Genomic DNA, 17,457 nt, shown 5'->3' with positions numbered 1-17,457 from the left:
GCCCTTGATGTCTTTGAGTAGGGGACAGGAGATAGAACCTAGTGCACAAGGGAAGGGATTAGATTTAGATAGGAGCCGAGATAATTCAGCTATGCAAAAGGCGGGGAGAGTGTATGTTGGTACAAATGCTGGTTGGTAGGTCAACACGGTAGTGAGATTCTTTGGAATTTTTTTCCTGATGCATCAGTATTCTCAAGAAATATTCTCAAGGTCATCAGCAGAGCCTGAAGATTGGGGAGAAGATGATGGGAATTGAGGAGAGAAGGCATAAAATAGGTGTCAAGGAGACCAAAGGAGTAAGTGGACTAAAGACACATAGAATACCAGACAGCATAAAAGACCCACTTGAGAGTCATGGCTTTTATTTTCAACTGAATCCAATTAACAGGGTTTGAGTTTTTTACCCCCAGCTACACTTAAGTGCATGGGTGCGGAGCCAAAAACTGGAGAATTAGATTTAATCAGGATGCTAGATTTGCCAAGAGAGTTCAACAAAGTGAGAGAGGAGCACAAAAATGAAGAGTGTATGCAAAGGAGGGATTATAGTAATTGAATGTGGACTTTATAGATAAGGAGAGAGGTGAGGATCTCAAGAGGATGGGACCAGAGATGAGGTGGCAAGAGTTTGGATTGGTCTTCTCGTGAGAAGGAAGGATTGTTAAGATCAGAGTACTAGAGGAAATGCACTGCAAGGACAGGCAGAATGGTCGGAGGGTGGACTCATAAAATACAAAGTATGGGTGGGGTGCAGTTATTGATAATGACACGTTCCATGGGATGTTCATGTGAGTGAGTGACTGAAATAGGGTGGAGGAGAGGAGTCAAGGAACCGAAGAGTCCAGGGTATTGGAAAGATCATAATCTATTCTCCATATATTTTAAGTCACCAAGAATAAGACAGGATGAGTATTGAAGAGAATTACAGTGAGAAGCTCTATAGCCTAAAAACGAGGAGGTGGAATTGAGGTGGAGGGGAGACAGAGGATGACGGAAAGAGTGAAGAGCATAGTGAGCGATCTGATCTGATGATACAGAATTCAAAACTCAGAGGCAGTTCTAGGGAACGGGGTGGGGAGCATGGCCTGATACTGCCCACGTTGAAAGTACAAGCGATTTCTCAGAATCTATGCAGAGCTCACATTATCTGGCTTTCACGTAAAATTCTTGCTCCTGTGCAAATCAGAGAATCGCTCAGAGCTGGCCCTGCCGGCCGCTTCACCCAGCCACAGTGACGTCCTGGCCCCTCTGTCTGTGTGAGTGTGGCCCCCCTGCGCTGTCCATTGGAGAGCTACCAGCTACCGAGCAGCGTCTTCCCTCGCTACCTTATTCAGGCAGCCCCTTTGAGAAGCACAGGGCCTCTTAAGCATGGACAGCTGGACGCTGAAACCTTAGCCATTTCAACAAAGGGAGATAGAAACTCTTGCGCAGACGCTATTGGCGTTACCGATTTTCAAAACTATGCTGTGGAATAAAACTTCAGCTGAGAACTGGGAAATCCAGGCACTGCTGTAGCACTGAGTGAGTGCATCGCCACTGTTGACCTCTAGGAGGCGCCATTCCCAAAGACTGCAAACCCGAAAGGTTTCAAGGAGGCGTGGATGCTGCTTCAGTTCAGGGTCTTGGTCCGCTCGCCCAGTCATCAAGTTCGGGGTGTTTCCCATCGCTTTCGAAGCACCTCCTCTTTTTGTCAGTAGCGTTTGTGTCCTGCCTGCTGGGGGGTATTACAGCATAACGGTAGGAGATTGCAAAACAGGAGGCAGTTTTACTGAAACTCCAAGTTGAAAGCCAAAGGGAGGCCGCTGTTAGGCCGTCTGAGACAGGGCCGAGCGCTCGGTTTCATCAGGAAAGCCCGGAGCGGGGAGGACACAGTAAGCCAAACAGCGTGGCGAAAGGGCAGCCTCGGGAAGAAAACACCTACCATTTTCTTTCACTTCGCGCTCTCTTTTGTTTTTCTGTGGTTGGCGTTTATGTGCATCTTTTCCCATAACCAGTTCATATACGCACGTTTATCTGTTTAAATTCAGTAAAAGTTGGGGGGAAAATGTGCCAAAACGTTGAGAGTGGTTGTCTTGCGCTGAGTGGGGCTATGAGTGAATCTTTTCTTCTTTCAGTTTTTCTGGGTTTTCCTAGTGTTCCTCAATGTGTCGGTTTTGACGGGATAAAAAGAAAGAAACTTCTCGAATAAGGACGGAGAGGCCTCATCCATCGCGCCGGGAGACCGTCGTGTCAGGGCAGGGCGACTCTCCATTCGTTCTGCGGCTCCGGCCTCCCGCTTTCACTCTTTGCTTTGTCTCTTCAGTCACGTCGCAATCCCAGAAGAATGGGGAAAAAAAACCCTCTTCAAAACGTAAAGCCAACGGTCAGGAATCAGCCGCGGCAGGGAGCCCCCACGGCCCCGCCGGGCGTCCCCGGGGACCTCCGCGGGGAGCGGCCCTTTGCGTCACGAGGGGCCCGCCCCTTCCAGGACCCGGGCTCGGCGCGTTCTGCCGTTTTGGCCGCGGTCGTGGAAGCAGGATTTCCGCGGTTGTGTAACGGCCCCTCGCGGGCGTGCAGAGGCCTGGGCCCCGCATCCCTCCTCCGCCGGGCCCCGGGTCTCCCGCAGCCGAGCCGAGCCGAGCGGAGCCATGGCCGGGGCGGGGGCGCGCGGCGCGCTCTCGGCGCACACGCCGCTGTTCGACATGCCGCCCGTGCTGCTGGCCGAGCTGTGTGCCATCCTGGACAGCTGCGACGGCGCGCTGGGCTGGCGCGGCCTGGGTGAGTGCGCCCCGCGGGGCCTGCGGGGCCCCGCGCCCCGGCCCCCGCCCCCGCCCCCGCCCCCGCCCCGCCGGGGGCAGCGCGCGCCGTCGGGTCGGCGGGAAAGCGCGCCCCGCGTTCCCCGGGGAGCGGCCCTTTCCCAGTCTTGGAGGGACCCACACTCCCCGAGACCCTCCCGAGAGCTGCCCTTTGTCTTGGAAAGAGACCTCGGGCCAGCGGAGGCTCGGGGGAAACAGCTCCTCGCGTGAAACCGTCTAATGTTTATTAACCGCTCCTGCCTTACGGGGTTCAGAGTATTGTAAGCCGGGAAGCCTACGTGATGTCTTCTCGTCATTGCTAAGTTACCCTAGATTGGTGTCTTCAGTGCACTCTCAGATGAACCCCTTACTTAAACTTCAGGTGAAACGCTACAGTGAAAGACTGTTTGTAATGAACACGGTTCTCCGTTTTCTTAACTATCTTGTTCGCCCAATTCGATGGAATGAAGCTTTATGCTAGAGAATGGCTTTTGATTTTGATCTAGAAAGTTGGCTTCAAAACTCCATTTTATGCAATAATTGGAAGGTTAAGCAACTGCCTATTGGAAGTATTGAGTGTGCTCGCCAGAAATGATTCAGACAAAAATCTTTGTTAAACACAGGCGTTTTTGGTTAGATTTGATACTCTGCGATGCCACGTTTAATTTTAGTTGAAAATAAAGACAATTATGTCAAACCAACTTAGCCTTAATTCTCTGAATTGGCTGTTTTTCTTACCAAGAATAGCAGGAGGCCTATGAGGGGAAAAGTTTTCATTGTAGCTCGTGAATATGGTCACACTTTCTGGAATGTGGCATTGGGTTTCTAGTTATATAAAAAATGTTTATATATTACAAGCTTTGTAATTTTTAAATTATGACCCTTAAGTAAACATCTCAGAAAAGGATACCTGAGTCTTTAAAAAAAAAAAAAATTATTAACTTTTAGAGAGGGAGAGAAACATCAATGTAAAAGCGAAACATCAGTCGGCTGCCTCCTGCACCCATCCCACTGGGAATCGAGCCCAAAACCCAGGAATCAAACTGGCAACTCTTCAGTGCACAGGACAACACTCCAACTAACTGAGCTACACCGGCTAGGGCGATACCTGAGTCTTTGATTTCTGGAAAGCATAGAAATTTCCAAGATACATTTGAGGGATAAGATCCCTCCCCAACCAGATCTTTTTGGAATGGATAATGAATGGCATTGGCAGTTTTTGCACCCAATGGTTTCCTGAGGTTACTAACTTTGTGAGAGGAGAAAAATGTTTTTAGCCCAACCCACAAGTCGCAGATGAGGCCAGGTAGGTATTATAAATGAGAGAAGCAATGGTTGAAGCTGGTTGGTGGAGACTTTGAAAATGGAAGAATATATGTCTCATTTAAAAGGCTGGGCGTGGCTCAGCAGTTGAGCGTCGACCTAGCATCCAGGTGATCGGGGCTCGATTCCTGGTCAGGGCACATGCCCGGGTTGCGGGCTGGATCCCCAGCCAGGGGCGTGCAGGAGGCAGCCCATCAATGACTCTCTCATCACTGATGTTTCTCTCTCTCCTTCTCTCTTCCTCTCTCTGAAACCAATAAAGATATATTTTAAAAAAAATAAATAAAAGAGGCAGCTAGTAATCAGCCCCAGGCCACTGCTGCTTTTCAAGAATTTCAGCCCTGTGTTGCTGGATTCTCTTTCTTTCCTTCCTTCTCTCCTCTCTCTCCATTGAAATCCAGGTATTCATATTTAGGATTGTCTTATAATCCTTCCAATAGCCCTATGAGGCAGGTGCTGTTATCATCACCAACATTTTAACAGGTGAGGAAACTGTGGTACAAATTAGTTAAGTAACAACAAATTGACACAGCTAGAAGTGGCAGAGCCAGAACTTGAACCATGGCAGTCTGGATCTAGGGCCTGTGCCCTTACCTACAGCCACTCTATACTTCCCACTTCCGAACCGTGCCGTCCTCAGAGTCACAAGTACTACTGTGCTCTTCCTGCTACATCTTATAGCCTTCCTAAGGTACGGCTATTTCTGCCTTGAAAGAACAGTTCAGTGAGCCATTTCAAACCTACAGCCCCATTTTCCTAATTGTGGAAATAAACAAAGACCACCTGAAACAGAACAAGCAAAGGCAGTTTATTCAAAGCAAGGAAGTCAGCCACCATCACTTGCATTTGACAGAGACACCCAGGCAGGCAGAGGAGTAGAAAAGCTTTATAGTGGAAAAAAGAAGGCTTCACGTATGCCCTGATTAGAGGCTGTTGGCATGAGGAAGCTGGAGCTGGGCTAGCTAGAAGTGGGGCATTCTCTGTGTTTGTTTAGGGGTGCATATTTGGCTTTCTCCAGTTGGCCCTAAGTTGGAAGCAGGGGCAAAAATTAGGGAAGCTGTTAGTTATTAATCAAGTCCTGACCATTTGGGCCCGGTTGCTATGGGGGTGGTTGTTTGACTTCCTGGACTAGTGGCTACAGATACTAATTAGACTTCCCAGACTGTTTCCAGTAGATGGTAGATTAGCTTCCTAGGCTGGTTGACACATGTTGTGGATCAGAGTTGCATTTTTACATATAGTCTGTATATTCTATATAGGGGAAGGATCTAAAATGCCTACTTCTTGATTCTTCAGCTACAGTTCATTGTTCAGGGGGTGGGTGAGAGGTGCCTTCTGACAGCCTGGACCATATAGCTCTGCAAGGAGACGTGGAACACACCATCTGCTTCATGAATTGTTGACTCAGGAAGAAGGAAAGACTGGCTCAGTTCAGGGCAGTTGAGGGTAACTGCCTGTGTTAAATATGCTGAGTTTCTCTATTGGCTGTTAAAAGAGAAAGAGGGGAGGAGGTGCAGGGAGGCAAAACTTGACCTTAGAAAGGGGAGAAGAGGGTGTTGGGAAACTGAATTAAGGAGACAATCCCTTTTATGCTCAGAGCCTGAGGATACAGAGGGTCCAACGTTCCACATAGAAAACAACTATAATAGTAACAGGTAAGACTGTCTTGAGCTGATAATGATTCCCGATGATGGTGAATATCAGGCTGTATTTACAAAGGCAGCTCTGACAAAGGTAAATCATATGGCAGCCTATAATATGATCAGAGTATACACAATAAGATAGAAGAGCAGTGGTTCACAAACTGGAATGCCCAGCCCGGCTGGCGTGGCTCAGCTGTTGAGCCAGGAGATCCAGGAGATCCTATGATCCAGGAGATCCAGGTTTGATTCCTGGTCAGCGCACATGCCTGGGTTATGGGCTCAGTCCCCAGTCGGGGTGTGCAGGAGGCAGCCGGGCAATGACTCTTTTCGTCATTGATGTTTCTATCTCTCTCTGTCCCTCTTCCTTCCTCTCTCTGAAATCCGTAAAGATATATTTTAAAAAAATATACAAATGCCCAGGCTCCACCCCTGGAGCTGTTGATACAAGTCTGCATAGAGGGTCCAGCTTCTTTCTGGGTTTTTTTTGCCAAGCCCTGTAGGTGAGTCTGATGCACAGCCTGGTTGGAAGCCATTGCTTAGGCCAAATGCTCTTCTTTAATAACATCCTAATGTAACAGTTATTTTACCACACTCTTTTCCTATTCCACTTAATTCTTTTTATCTTTAAACAAACTCTACATATTAATCTTCAAATCAGTTTTATCAAGTATTGCTATTTAAAATAGTGTAATCACAAGGTAATATAGTTGCTGATTGATGTTGCTGATTTTATGTTTACAATGAAAGTAGAGCTCTAATTGGAAAATGTTATTTATCTTATACTACCTTATAGACATGATGACATGTATACAGAGCCTCTGGTGACAACTCACTTCACTCCATTACAGTAGAGTGGTATTTAAATTAAATTAGTTGGAGCACTTCAATGATACACTGAGAAGGAAACCCTTTTTACAAATACTATATAATGGGTTATGTTCAATTTTCTTCCTCTCAAAAAGGAAAGACAATTATTATAGAAATTATTAATCACTTATAAAACAAATTAAATGTAAAATCACATTAAATGTGTATTTGAATATTCAGTAAAAATTTTAAATGGTAATAATAATAGCCACCATCTATTGAGTATTTACTATTTGCAATATACTGTGTGTTAAACACTTTACATGGATTATCTCATTTATTTATCACAAAAATTCTGAGGCTAGTACTATTTCTATTGCCATTTTATAGACAGAGAAACTGACTCTCAGAGAATTTAAGTAATTTACCTCAAGCCATAGTTTAGTAAGTTGCAAATTAAGATTATAACCAGATGGTCAGATTCCAGAGCCTATGCTTTTTTTAAAAAGTGTTTAAATAGAATATTGTTAAGAACGGTTTTAGATTTACAGAAAAATTTAGAAGATAGTACAGAGTTCCAGTATACTCTGTGTCCTTCCCATGGACTCTGCACCAGTTTTCCATATTATTAGTATCTCACATTAGTATGATATGTTTGTTACAATGTTGACACACTATTATTAAAGTCCATACTCTATTCAGATTTCCTTCATTTTTACCAGATACCCCTTTTGTCTTCTGGGATCCCATCAGGACACCACATTACATTTAGTTGTCATGTCTCCTGTCTCCTTCAGCTCTTCTTTTTTTTTTTTAAATATATCTTTATTGATTTCAGGGAGAGGAAGGAAGGGAAGAGAGAGAAATAGAAAAATCAATGATGAGAGAGTCATCGATTGGCTACCTCCTGCATGCCCCCCAGCGGGGACCAAGCCCAAAACCCAGGCATGTGTCCTCACCCGAAATTGATCCTGGATCTCCTGGATCATAGGTTGCTGCTCAACCGCTGAGCCACGCCGGCGGGGCCCCTTTGGCTCTTGGTGTGATAGATCCTCAGAGTTTCCCAGTTTTGGGTGACTGTGACAGTTTTGAGGAATACTGGTCAGTACTGGTCTACTGTTTTGTAGAATGTCCCTTAACTGAAATTTGTCTGATAATTTTCTCATGATTACATTGAGGTTATGGATTTGGGGGGTGTAGACCACAGAAGTAAAGTACCAATTTCATTACATCACATCAGAGGTACACAGTGTTTACGTGACATATCACTGTTGATGTTAACCGCGACTGAGGTAGTGTCTGTCAGGTTCTACACTTTAATTGGCTCCCCCACCCCTTTCCATGTTATACACTGCCTCCCTGCCCACACTAAGGGATAGAGAGTTATGCTTCCCCTTCCTGAGTGGGGTGAGCCTACGTTCTCATGATCTCTTAGTGTCCCTGGGGTTAGTCCGTGGACCTGTTCTCTTCTGTTTATCTACCATACCCACGAACTTGTCAGTTCCATTTTTGTGCTAATAACTCCCAGATTTCTAGTCTGGGTCTGTCTCTTGAAAATCAGCACCATCCATCTACTTGCCTATTTGACAGACACCTCCATCTTAACAGTCCAGAAGTGCTCCCCTCGCCCGAAGTTTTTCTCTATCCCAGTTAATGGCAACTCCGTTCTTCATTTTTTCAAGCCAAAAATATTAGTCTTCTGTGACTTCTTGCTTTCTCTCACAGACCACATCCTGTCTCTTAGTAAGTACTGTTGACTGTGCTTTCAGGATCAATCTAATAATCTGACAACTTCTTACCACTGCCACCGCAGCCACCCTGGTCCCAACCACCAGCGTGGAGGCAGCGAGGAAGGACCATTTCAGCAGCCTCCTCACTGGGCCGCCTGCCACCGCCCTTGCCCTCCAGTCTCTTTTCAACACAGAAGCCAGTGAGTGAAGCACGCGTGTGAAGTGTATTATACCCCGCTATCCCCTTCAGAACCTTTCCGTGGCTCCTCGCCTCACAGGAAACATCCAAGTCCTACATTGTTTTTTCTCACTTTCTTCTTTTTTGCTCAGCCCTAGCTACCCTGGCCTCCTTGGACATGCCAGGAACATTTCCCTGCAGGTGACCTTGAAGCTTACTCCCTCACTGCCTTCATGTTTCTGGTTAACTATTACCTTACCCTGATGACACCCCCCCACACACTTACGCTTCTTTCCTGCTTTATTTTTCTACATGTCACTCACCCTTCTCCACATACTTTCTCTGTCTTTGTTGATTTGTTTGTTGTCCATTTCGAAATAAGCTTCACAAGGGCAGGAGATGTTTGTTGGCTTTGTTTTCCGCATACTCCTCTAGTGTCAAAAACTGTACCTGGTACAGAGCAGGCATTCTGTAAATATCTGTTGATTTGAATGAATTGATGAACAGACGAATACCGGTGAAACATCCAAAACCTTCCTGGGCAGAATCTTAGACAAGGCATTCTACAACATCGTGCTCTCTGCTTGCAAGGATTTTCCAATTTAATGTAGGCAGCAGATCTATACAGATGCTGTGGGGAAGTTAACAAGGGAAGACAGTGCGGGGAAACAGTGCTGATCATTACCTGGGTGTGGACTCTGAGTTCCAGACTGAAATGTTGGTGTGGAGGGTGAACTGTTCTTAAATGCTCTCCCAGAGGTAATGTTAGGTCCCCACCTGGGTCTGGGATTGAGACAGCAGGACAGATGGGGGGATACATGAAAAATCATGCACAGCCCTTCTCAGTTACTAAATTATGAGTCCTACTCAGGCATTGGGGTAACAAGTACACATAAGCCTAAGTCTGGATAAGTATCATTTCTTATAATATTTCTTAGCTAGTGGGTATTGATGCCATGGTCTGGAAAGAGGAGCTGAGCTAACTTACACTTTGGAGATTTGTTTTACTTTTTTGCAATTAAAAATATCTTTAATCTTAAATGTTCTTTTTTTTTAAAAAAAAAAAATGCCTTTTTTGTGTGTTTTATAGGAAGAAGGGAGGCACCTTTTCTTTTTTTCCATTATGTTATCTCAAAACAAACTTTGTGAGACTGTAGTCTTACTTTCCTAAGGGTTTTAGCATGTGGTAAAATGCAAATAAAAGACGACAAGAGTGTGTTGCGTTATTCTAAAAAACCCCTTCAGGCACAAATTTGCATATGGAGAGTGATTTCTGCAGCTGAATTCCCCAGTGGTTTAGCACTACCCAGAGAGACCTCCTCTCTAAACAGAGCCTCCGAGCACCTTTGAACACCCAATGATTATTAAGCAATCAGTATCTTCACATAAACTAACCTCTGAACGTCTCAGGTCAACTTTTTGTCTTATATTGTGCCAAGATGCCTTTCAAATGAAAGATTTGCCTTCCAAAAAGTGGTTTTAAACAATGCTTCCCTGCGGCATATTTTTAAATGTACACTTTTATTTAGAATGCTCTTAATTTTAACAACACAATCATAGAGAAGTTTACTCTTTATTTGTTTAGTTCTGTGAATAAACAAAGTTCTATGCCCTGGAAGGGAACAAATATATAACAATAAGAGAAAACTAGGAATATTGAGAAATATGATTAAGGTTAAGAGTTTGCATCAAATTGAAGGTATTGTTTAATAGAATTTGATCTAAATGAATGATGCATTTTATGGATGCTAATAATACTCTTTAGTGGTGTTTCTATTCAAAATGCATTATCATTGGAGAGAAACTATTGACGTTGCACTGTGAATCACTAAAGAAAGAAAACATTTCGTTTCTAGTCCTATAAGCAACCCATACATGAAGTATCCATTTTCACTGAGCCCCAGTCAGTTTCATACTGGGAACTATTCTTACTAGAAAAATACCTTTGCCTAGCCTAGCTTTCCTTAGACAGTGCAGACAGATCGCTTTGCCCCTGGCCAGTGTTAGGGAACTAAAAACCCCAGCTTTTTTGCCATCTGTTTACTCACCCACCAGCTAAATCTCAGAAATGTACTTAAGGAAGAGCATTTATATGAGCAGTTTCTCAGCCAAGTCACAGGACTGGAGAGCACAGACTCATGGCCTTCGCACTTTTAAAAGGGAAATTCAGAAATTAAAAAAAGAAACGGAAAAGTGGGGAATGGAATTATGTGGGAAATCTGACATCCCCTGGGACTTGAAAAGTTAACTCCAGATTCCTTAATAGTTATAAACCGTTCCTTTCCTCCTGTGAGAACCCAGAGAAAATGTTTATAGCTTTTTATGTGCGAATCTTGGATATGAGACTGCTGCTACTATTGCCACCAGATGGATCTTCCAAAAAGTAAAGCTCCCATCTTTGCATCGGAAATCTTAGATTGGCCTGTCTACTTTCAGGATAAAGTTTAACTTGTGCTAACACTCAGGGCCCCTCTCTGTCCTGCACCAAATATGTACTGAACATCTACTATGTGCTGAGCACATTCTTTCAAAGGTAATTGGGGACTTCATGAAGCTTGTCTACCTTTTCTTAAATATAAACCCGCTGCTCTAAGCAACACTAGTCTCCTCTGCCCCCTCATGCCCTTCCCTTCATTTCTGGAACAATTCCCCATTTGACAAGGCTCTTCTATTTTCCCTTAACCTATTTAAACTTTACCCCAATCCAGCCCTGCTGCAAAGCCAGCTGAGGTCCCATCCCTCTCACGCTCCTTCCCTGACTGTGGTAGCCCAAAAGGGCATCTTCTCTCTTCACCCCTATTAAATTAGATGCATGTCTTACCCCAAAGATTCAAAGTGTAGAGGGAGCTGTTTTATCTGAAAAAGAGAAGAAAGAAAAAGAATCCTTTTATATGTTATATAAATATTGTTAATTTATATGGTACATTATGCCTAATACTGTCTAAATATTAGTCAGTTAGCTTACTAATAAAAAAAGTAGAAACCTAAATTTTCCCTTTACTAAAAGTTGATATTTAGCATTACCTTACTGGAATGTTAATCTTGAGACTAGGAGGTATTTTAAAGACTGGAGGGGTTTTAAAGTCAGTGCTCACATAATTAGCAGGCTGGGGAAGGGCAAACTAATTTACTATATGTTTGGGGAGGGATTAATTTAAAAAATATTTACTAATGAGAAGTTGGAGGCTGCTTAGTGAGGCTGTGACTTGTCTGGACTGGCACCATATGTCAATGGCAGAGCCACCACTAAACCAATATGTTCCTGCATATTCCCAGGATGCCAGCAATGCTGTCTCGACTGGCAACTTTTCTCCTTAGAAGACAGACAGTATAGTCCATGAGGCTCAGAGTTTATTTTTTTTCTGTCTCTGTTTCAAACTGAAACTCCAGTGATTTATTTTCTCCCTAGAATAGTATACCCTATCCAATAATTCCTTAAGAATTATCTTCTCTTTAGAAATATTCATAGTTTTTAAACTTGGCTCAGGCTCCAGAAATCACTCCTCTAGTAAGTCTTCCATGATGCCCCTACCTTTAGTTAGGGATCCCTTTTTTTGCTCCATTCACACTTTGTGCCTGCAATTACTATGTTGCTGGCACCCAGTAAGTACTCAACAAATGTTCGAATTACACTGATTTGCAGCATATCCTCTAAGAAATTTTAGAAATAGTGTTTATGAAAAATGTGCTTCAACCAAATAGGTAGATTATATCATCCAAAAGAAATGTGGTAGAGTTAACCAAATTTTTGCTCTGAAGGTCCCCTCCTATTTTTTAATGATAAGCTATCTAAAATATATATTAGCATTTGGATAGTCCTTGCCTCTTCATGAGATATTATCTCTTCAAAGAGATGAAGAATGGATCTGTTCTTGCCAGAACTTAAAATACGGAGTAAGGACAAGCACATTCCAACTTAAAGATGTCAGACATTTGATTGTAGCTGTTTTTGCCCCTACAGCTTAAGCATGCTCTCAGACTGAGTGTCTCAGCTTCATCTTCCCTTGTTTGATATGTACTCACGAAAGCTGCCACTCCCTTTTGCTCTCTTCTGGTATAAAATGAGACAAATAACAGAAAATTCAAGATAAAACTTTGTGTGTATTAGTCACAATAAGACTGAGTTATGCGGCAGTAACAAACACCACCAAAACCTCAGTGGTTAACATGACAGAGGTTTACTTTTTGCTCTGGGGAGAGGAATGAGAGTCCAGGAGAGCCGGCTCCACGTGGTGGGTTAGCAGTCCAGGCTGCTTCGATGTTGAGGGGGCGCACCCCCTTACCAGCATGTACTTCTACCACTGCCGTGGCGGGACCGGGAACCTGGGGAATTGTACCTTGGCTCTTCAATGTTTCTGGCTAGACTTCTTGGAAAAGTAATTACGGACAGGGCTGGGGCAGCGGAAGTATAAAATAGGCCCAGAGCATCTTGTAAGCCAGAAAATAAGGAAGTGTTCCAAAAATGATAGGGCTTGTCGAAAGAACACAGGAGCCAACCTGAATGGACAAAGCTGGAACAATTTTAGCAACAAAATAAATAATGATAGCACTGGATTTTAACCTATAGAATAAATATTTATGAGTCCACGATGATGTAAATAAGTTAGTTAAACAAATGGGGGAAAAGAGACAGCACTTTCTTACAGAAGAATTACAGTTAATGAACATAGAAGGAAAAAGGGAAAATTAAAAATCTCCATTAAGCAAACACCAGAGTAATTATTATGAAAAACGAGATCCACTGATAGATGCGAACGTTTATGGGCAAAATCTGAGGATAAACAGGGTATTTCCATAGTTTTGATGTATTTCCCCCAACATAATTATTAATTATAAAGGGAAAGATAATTTCATTGTGCGGACACCACTTCACCCAAGCGACCAAGATAAACATCACCAGTGATAAGACATTAACATCATGAGCTTCTTGATATTATGCACTCAGAAGGACACAGTAGCATTTTTCTGTCCTGCAGGACAAGGAAAGACTGAGGAACATCAGACTGGAGGAGATTAAAAAGAAGTAACAACTGATGGCAATGTGGGAAACTGGATAGGGTTTTTGAAGAGGAGGACAGTGGAAAAACTGGTGAAATTAGAATAAGGTCTGCAGTTTAGTCATCACTGGGCCTACTAATTGGACTCTGGTTATATACAGTGTTCACATTAGGGGAAGCTGGGTGTGGAACTAAAGTTAGTTCAAAATAAAAAACTGTAAGCAAAATGAAATAAAGCATGTTAGGCACACCCAAACAAGTATTCCGATAAAATGAACTATTCTTTGGTTCTTCCTATTGCAATTTCCACAGCGGAGCGACTTTCAAGCAGCTGGCTGGATGTTCGTCACATTGAAAAATATGTTGACCAAGGTAAAAGTGGAACAAGAGAATTACTTTGGTCCTGGGCACAGAAAAACAAGACCATTGGTGACCTTTTACAGATTCTCCAGGAGATGGGACATCATCGAGCTATCCATTTAATTGCAAACCATGGTAAACTCTGATTTTTATGATATGGCTCTTGGTCCATTTTGTAGGAATTGTAATTTGTAAATGTAAATATTGCATTTTATTCAAGACAGGGACTGGTCATGCTATATGTCACTGATTTCTTCCAGTGGCATTTATCTGAAGCTGGCCTTACAGATTCACTTTTTTTTTTTTGGTGACACTTTCTTTCCTCAGTACCTAATATATTAACGTATACAATACATTCCTTTCTACCACTTCATAGTTTGGTGTGTTTTTTTAAAAAAAATTTACTTACAAACTATACGTTTTGAAATATTTTATTCTAAGCAATACAAATCAACTCTATTCAAAACTCTGAAACTCTTTGAATCATAAACATAATCAGAATCACAATATGAGTAAAATATAGATAATGCTATAATTTGTTTTATCATATGGTTAGAAGTTAAAAATATAGTTGGGTTTTCTCCCTGTATTTTAGTGCAAGTGATAAAGCTCCGGAAAAACTGGGCTTTCCCTTTTATCCGTCCTGCTTTCATGCCTTCCCTGATTACTGTCCGTTCCACAGGCTGTAATTCTTCCTTCCGTCCTGTTTCTCACGCTGTGTCATGCCTTACATACCTGATTAGTAAAGCTCATGAAATTTTCTCCATTTATTCTTTGTCAGTAAAATAATCTCCTAATGTCACTTGTTCTGTTTATTCCACCTTAGATTTATTCACTTCAACAAGAATGATCTTGAGGGATCTTGGGTCTTATAGATCAGGGCTCTTAGGTTGGAAACTCTTTCGAATCAGTATCCTTATTATTTGCCTCTTTCATTCAGGAATATTTTAATTTCTGTATATTTGCACACATGCTCTTTGATAATATACTTAGTACACTTGAGCCCCTCTCTATCTTATCACCCAAAGAAACTTTGCTCACATAAAGAAGAAATCCTGAGAGACTTGGACCAGAAAACTGCAGCTTCAGATTGACTTTTATTTTGTAGGTTTTCCATGTTAATGGGATGCTAGACAGTTCCCAGGAGGCTTCTACGATGATATTATCTGTATAACTTGGCTAACCCCTTTTCATCTTTTTCACACAATTTTTTCACTTAGTTTCATAGAGCAGACTGCTTTCCTACGAAGCTGATCGATCAATTAAAATGCAGTGAGTCCCTGGGAATTGTAAATTCAATGCCTTATCATTATCTGAGCTTTTCCCAGCCACTGAAACCACCCACACAACTTGCTGTTCACAGTATAAACTCACACCATTTTGATAGGACACGCGGGGATGTTTTATAGTTCAGTGTTCCGGAATAGATTTCAGGGTGTCTTTTGCTCTCTATGTTGTTTATTTATGCAGCAGAGAATAATGTGGACTGTGAGGAGACAAAAATGTCACATTCTTGGTTGACACCTAGTCTTTTGCACGTGCAAAATTGATTGTATTTTTTAAATAGATTGGCTGATTGGTAGAAAGACGATTATTTACTGCCCTAGTACCAGGAGATAGGTAAATCTGAAATGAAGTTCTGAGTCCTTTGCTGAGGAAAATAGCACTATTTCATTGCAATTCATTGATTGGATGCTTTGAATTATCTTAGAAAAGGTTAATTTAATAGCTTGTTAAAGGCAGCACTGTGATGCTTCATTGGAAACAGTAAGTGTAGCCTGCTGAACAGGTGCCTCCTATGGTAACTACTACCAACCTAGGAGTCAAGATAAAAAGATTTAGTCTTCCTTTGTTGCTACCACGGACAAAGTTATCAGTTATCCAAATAATTCATTATCCATCCACATATCCATTTTTGCCTACCTTTTCTTAAAATTGTTCAGTTCGGTGGGATAGTTTCATTTTAGAGAAATTTCTTACCTTTCCTTTGCCAACCTCCAGAGATCACTTTACAGACTTGGATTTTCTTGAGTCCTACTGAGAAAGGCCTTGAATTTCCTGCTAGTCCCCATTCCTTCAATTCAGGGGACTGCGTAGGGGATTTCTTCACATCCATAAAACAGAACCAGTTCTCAGGACATAACCTTGTTCAAGAAACTAGAATCTTCACCTGCTATCTTTTTATTTCCCCACCTTCGTATCTTTACATATCACATTTTGCATTTACATATCAATGATCAGTAATTGTTTTTTAGTTTTGATGTGAAATCCACAGCTTTCTGCTGGCTTCTTAGGAAAGACACTTTGAGACTTATATTTTATATGACAATGAAGTATCGTCCTCTCTTTTTATGAGCAACAAAAGAACAATGAACAATGAATTTTAATGCCCGTACAGCCCCCAAACTTCAAATTTTGTTCTACACCACAATATCTTATTTAAGATGTTGCCTAATTGCCCTGGCTAGAATCTCTAGTATATTGTTGACTAGAAGAAGTGTCAAGACCAGACATCTAAAAGGGAAAGTATTCAGTCTTCCACAATTATGTATGATGTTATCTGTGGGCTTTTCACAGATGCTCTTTATCAAATTAAGGAAATTCTCCTCTGTTCCTATGGTTGTTATTAGGATAGGTTACTGGATTTTAAGGTTTTGTTATTCATTCTATTAATATGGTGTATTTCACCAATTGGTTTTCAGATATTAAGCCAATATTGGATTTCTGGGATGAATCCCACTTGGTCGTGGTATATAATCCTTTTTACATGTTTCTTGCTAGTATTTTATTGAGGACTTTTGCAATTTATATACATAAGGGATATTGGTCTGTAGTTTTCTTGTGATGTTTTGTCTGGCATTGGTATAAGGAAGATACTAGCCTCAAAGAATAAATTTAGGAGTTGATACCTCTTCTATATTGGAGTAATTTGTGAAGGACTGATGTTAAATCTTCTTTTGTTATTGATAGAATTCACCTGTGAATTCATCCAGACCTGGACTTTTCTTTGTGGGAAGTCTTAAAATATTAATTCAATCTCTTTCTTTGTAATAGGTCCATTCAGATTGTTTATTTATTCTTGATTTAGTTTCAGCTTTGGATTTCTGTTGGTTGTGTTTTATCTAGAATTAGATAAATAGATTTTCCAGGGCGAGCTTTGGATTTCTGTTGGTTGTGCTTTTTTTGAAATCTATTTATATCATCTAAGTTATCTAATCTTTTACATACAGTTCTTGTATTCCCTTATAATTAGTTTTATTTCTGTAAGGTTGGTAGTTATGCCTCCTCTGTTGTTTTTGTTTTGCTTGTGTTGTAATTTTAGTCTTTCTTCTTTCTTGGTCGTTTTAAATAAAGTATTGTCAATTTTGTGATCTTTTCAAAGAATCCACTTTGGTTTCATTGATTTTTCTCTTTTGTTTTTCTATTCTTTATTTCATTTAATTACACTCTAATCTTAATTCTTTCCTTCTGTTTCCTTCAGTTTAGTTTACTTTTCTTTTTCTAACCTCATTAGGTGTAAGTTTAGGTTATTGGTTTGAAATATTTCTTCTTTTTTAATGTAGGCTTATACAGCTATAAATTTTCCTTTAAACATTGCTTTTGCTGCATTAAGTTTTGACGTATTGCGTTTTCATTTTCATTCATCTC

The 17,457-nt window shown here is 41.6% G+C and overlaps 1 protein-coding gene across 3 annotated transcripts in view; it reads left to right on the top strand.

Moving 5' to 3' along the window:
- The window catches only part of IRAK3 (interleukin 1 receptor associated kinase 3), a 78,548-nt gene that overhangs the window by 31,595 nt on the left and 29,496 nt on the right, over positions 1 to 17,457 (top strand). For 2 of the 3 annotated variants that reach the window (XM_016199635.2, XM_087814559.1), the window contains exon 2: positions 13,762 to 13,944. In XM_016199635.2, coding sequence (XP_016055121.2) covers positions 13,905 to 13,944 — 40 coding nt within the window. In that variant the 5' untranslated portion in view covers positions 13,762 to 13,904. Of the gene's footprint in view, positions 1 to 2,624; positions 2,755 to 13,761; positions 13,945 to 17,457 lie in introns of those variants that run through there. The other variant, XM_087814558.1, reaches the window with a different exon arrangement.

Source organism: Miniopterus natalensis, chromosome 2 (genome assembly GCF_054644295.1).
Source record: "Miniopterus natalensis isolate mMinNat1 chromosome 2, mMinNat1.hap1, whole genome shotgun sequence".
Lineage (NCBI taxonomy): Eukaryota > Metazoa > Chordata > Mammalia > Chiroptera > Miniopteridae > Miniopterus > Miniopterus natalensis.
This window is presented reverse-complemented; position numbering and strand designations above follow the sequence as displayed.